This window comes from Caenorhabditis briggsae (genome assembly GCF_000004555.2).
Source record: "Caenorhabditis briggsae complete genome, chrV, whole genome shotgun sequence".
NCBI lineage: Eukaryota > Metazoa > Nematoda > Chromadorea > Rhabditida > Rhabditidae > Caenorhabditis > Caenorhabditis briggsae.
In genome coordinates this window covers 870,409-872,573 of record NC_013488.2, presented here as the reverse complement: position 1 = coordinate 872,573, position 2,165 = coordinate 870,409, and the positions used below count along the sequence as shown (strand labels likewise).

The window sequence follows — 2,165 nt, the reverse complement described above, 5'->3', positions numbered from 1 at the left end:
GGTTTGTACAGACGCTGATTGTCTTGAATGTTTTTTCTACGAAATTTTTGAAATTTTTTTCAAAAATATATAGAAAAACGACCTATTTCTGACTACTTTCAACTTTGTTAATTTTGTTTAAAAATGTAACCTCTTTTCTTTTTTTATTCAAAAAAAGTATTCAATTTTTCATTGGAAATTTTTCAACAGTGGTAGGCGGGCCGGCCCGGCCCGGCCTTTTGCAACTATGATTTATTGTATACAAACTTGGTCAAATCAATGTTCAGAACTAATTTCAAAAATCTGAAAAAAGTTATCAATAATAAAACAGCCTCCGAATCAACCCGGGTACTTTTACCTGAACCATTTGCAACCAAAATGATGGCGGCGAAGAATATCCATAGCCAAGTAATCATTTTGATCTAGTGATACTGAACATTGAATCGAATTGTTTTTATAACGTTTTTTGAGATTCTCAAACAATAAAATTGGAGTGTTTTTCAGAAAATTTATAGTCTTGATGTCTTAAAACATGAGATTATGATGACGTTTTTTAGGTTCGAGTTTCCCGGGTTGGAAAATGATCAAAGACTACACCACGATATTCTGAAATTTACAGTGATAATATTACCATAATCCACACTATCGGCTTTTTCAGTTACTGCGGACGACCAGGTAATACTTTTTATGTTCTTAAATGTGGAAAAGTTCTGGAAAAGTTTGATATTTTTGAAGTTTCATTCGATGGTGAGATTGAAGGGCCCTCCGGGAAAGCCTTGGACGGGACGACGACGATAGGACGACGGTTCGACGAGATATCTCAAAATGACGACTTTCCCTGGACTTATAAACTTCATGGATTATTAGAAAGTGTTTAAGGATTATGTCCTCCATTATTCTAAGGTCTTTTCCCACAGTAATGAACAGTCGAGGTGCTCAGGAATGTAACCGGGGCTGAATGGTCCGGTTCGGGTCAGAAGTTCCATTTCAAGACCACCAGTACATTCCAAATTTTTTCCAACCCATGCCAAATCGTATTCTTGATGTTTTCACTTCGAATGATGCTGCCAACAAACATTAACTCGGCGTTCCCTGTTATTTTTTATCAATGAAACTCTTGCAGAGAGCCATATTTCAGTCAGGGCGACCTTATTCTGTCAGGTTTGTTGGTATCATAGTGGAACATTTTTCGGTATGTAATTTGATACCCTAAAATTACCGATTGCCAAAATTGCTGAACTTTTTTTCCGGTAATTGCCGAGTTGTCAAACTTTTCCATGTAGGATTGCCCAAAAATTTTTGCCGTTAGAGGAGAGGGGAACAGGATATTTTTTAAATTCAAGATTTACAAAAAAAACTGTTTTAAGTTGTAAATTCAAAAAAATGAACAACAGCATTGAAGGTATGGATCATTACAGGATGTGTCTGCCCTGCCTTCTACGCTGTGAATTTCACAAATGACAACTACTCGATGCAATGGTGGAATAATACAGTTGATGAAGTTGCAAAAGGATACGATGAGAATCATGTTGTTGCAGGAAAGCCATTCCGTCCAGCTTCCCAACAGCTCGATTGCTCTGTGTTTCTAACATGCAGCATTCAAGTGGCACCGGGATTCGAAAAAGTGGCTGTTGGCTTATATATCGGCACTACAAAAAACAAAGTAAAACACAGATTCAAAATGAGTATCTAATTTTAAAACTCTCAGGTTCACAACATTACCCGTATTGCTGGTAAAGACGAGATGTTTCGTCTCGAATGCGGAATGAATGGGAACTATTATTATAACGGTTCTCTTGTGCAAGTTGGTGCCTGCATTTCGGTTAGCTCTATAAATAATCCATAAATGGTCCCGAAAGTTTGTGTTTTCCTCGCGAATAAAATTGTTATTATTCAATGCCTATGAAATTAATTCAGGTAATCACTTATTATAGATTAGATGTATGTCATTGATAAGTAGGGTTTCCATTTGGGCGGGTGGAAAAAAGAGCCACCCGCCACCCGCTGGAGGGCTACCACCCACGGCCCCCCGCGGCCCCTTTATTTGCGTGTGAATTTTTATCTAATTTTTAATGATAATCACGTATTTTCCAAGAAAAAAGAGTTTCTGAAATCAAAAAACAGCAAAAAAGATAAAATTTTTTTCACGTAAATCATACTTGTAATCCGGGCCTTTGCCGGGCCTT

General features: G+C 37.3%; 2 protein-coding genes across 2 annotated transcripts in view; one reads left to right on the top strand and one right to left on the bottom strand.

The window, feature by feature from the left end:
• Positions 1-395, bottom strand: part of CBG11289 — a gene marked incomplete at both ends in the record, with an annotated part of 6,461 nt that extends 6,066 nt beyond the window's left edge. Inside the window, one exon of the mRNA XM_002635029.1 lies at positions 338-395. Coding sequence (XP_002635075.1) covers positions 338-395 — 58 coding nt within the window. The remainder of the gene's footprint in view (positions 1-337) is intronic.
• Positions 396-723: 328 nt separating this feature from the next.
• CBG26891 lies at positions 724-1,825 on the top strand (the record flags this gene model as incomplete). Its single annotated transcript, XM_045236556.1, has 3 exons — positions 724-726; positions 1,382-1,642; positions 1,688-1,825. The coding sequence occupies 3 exons, from the start codon at positions 724-726 to the stop codon at positions 1,823-1,825; spliced, it is 402 nt and encodes a 133-aa protein (XP_045099184.1).
• Positions 1,826-2,165: the final 340 nt, after the last annotated feature.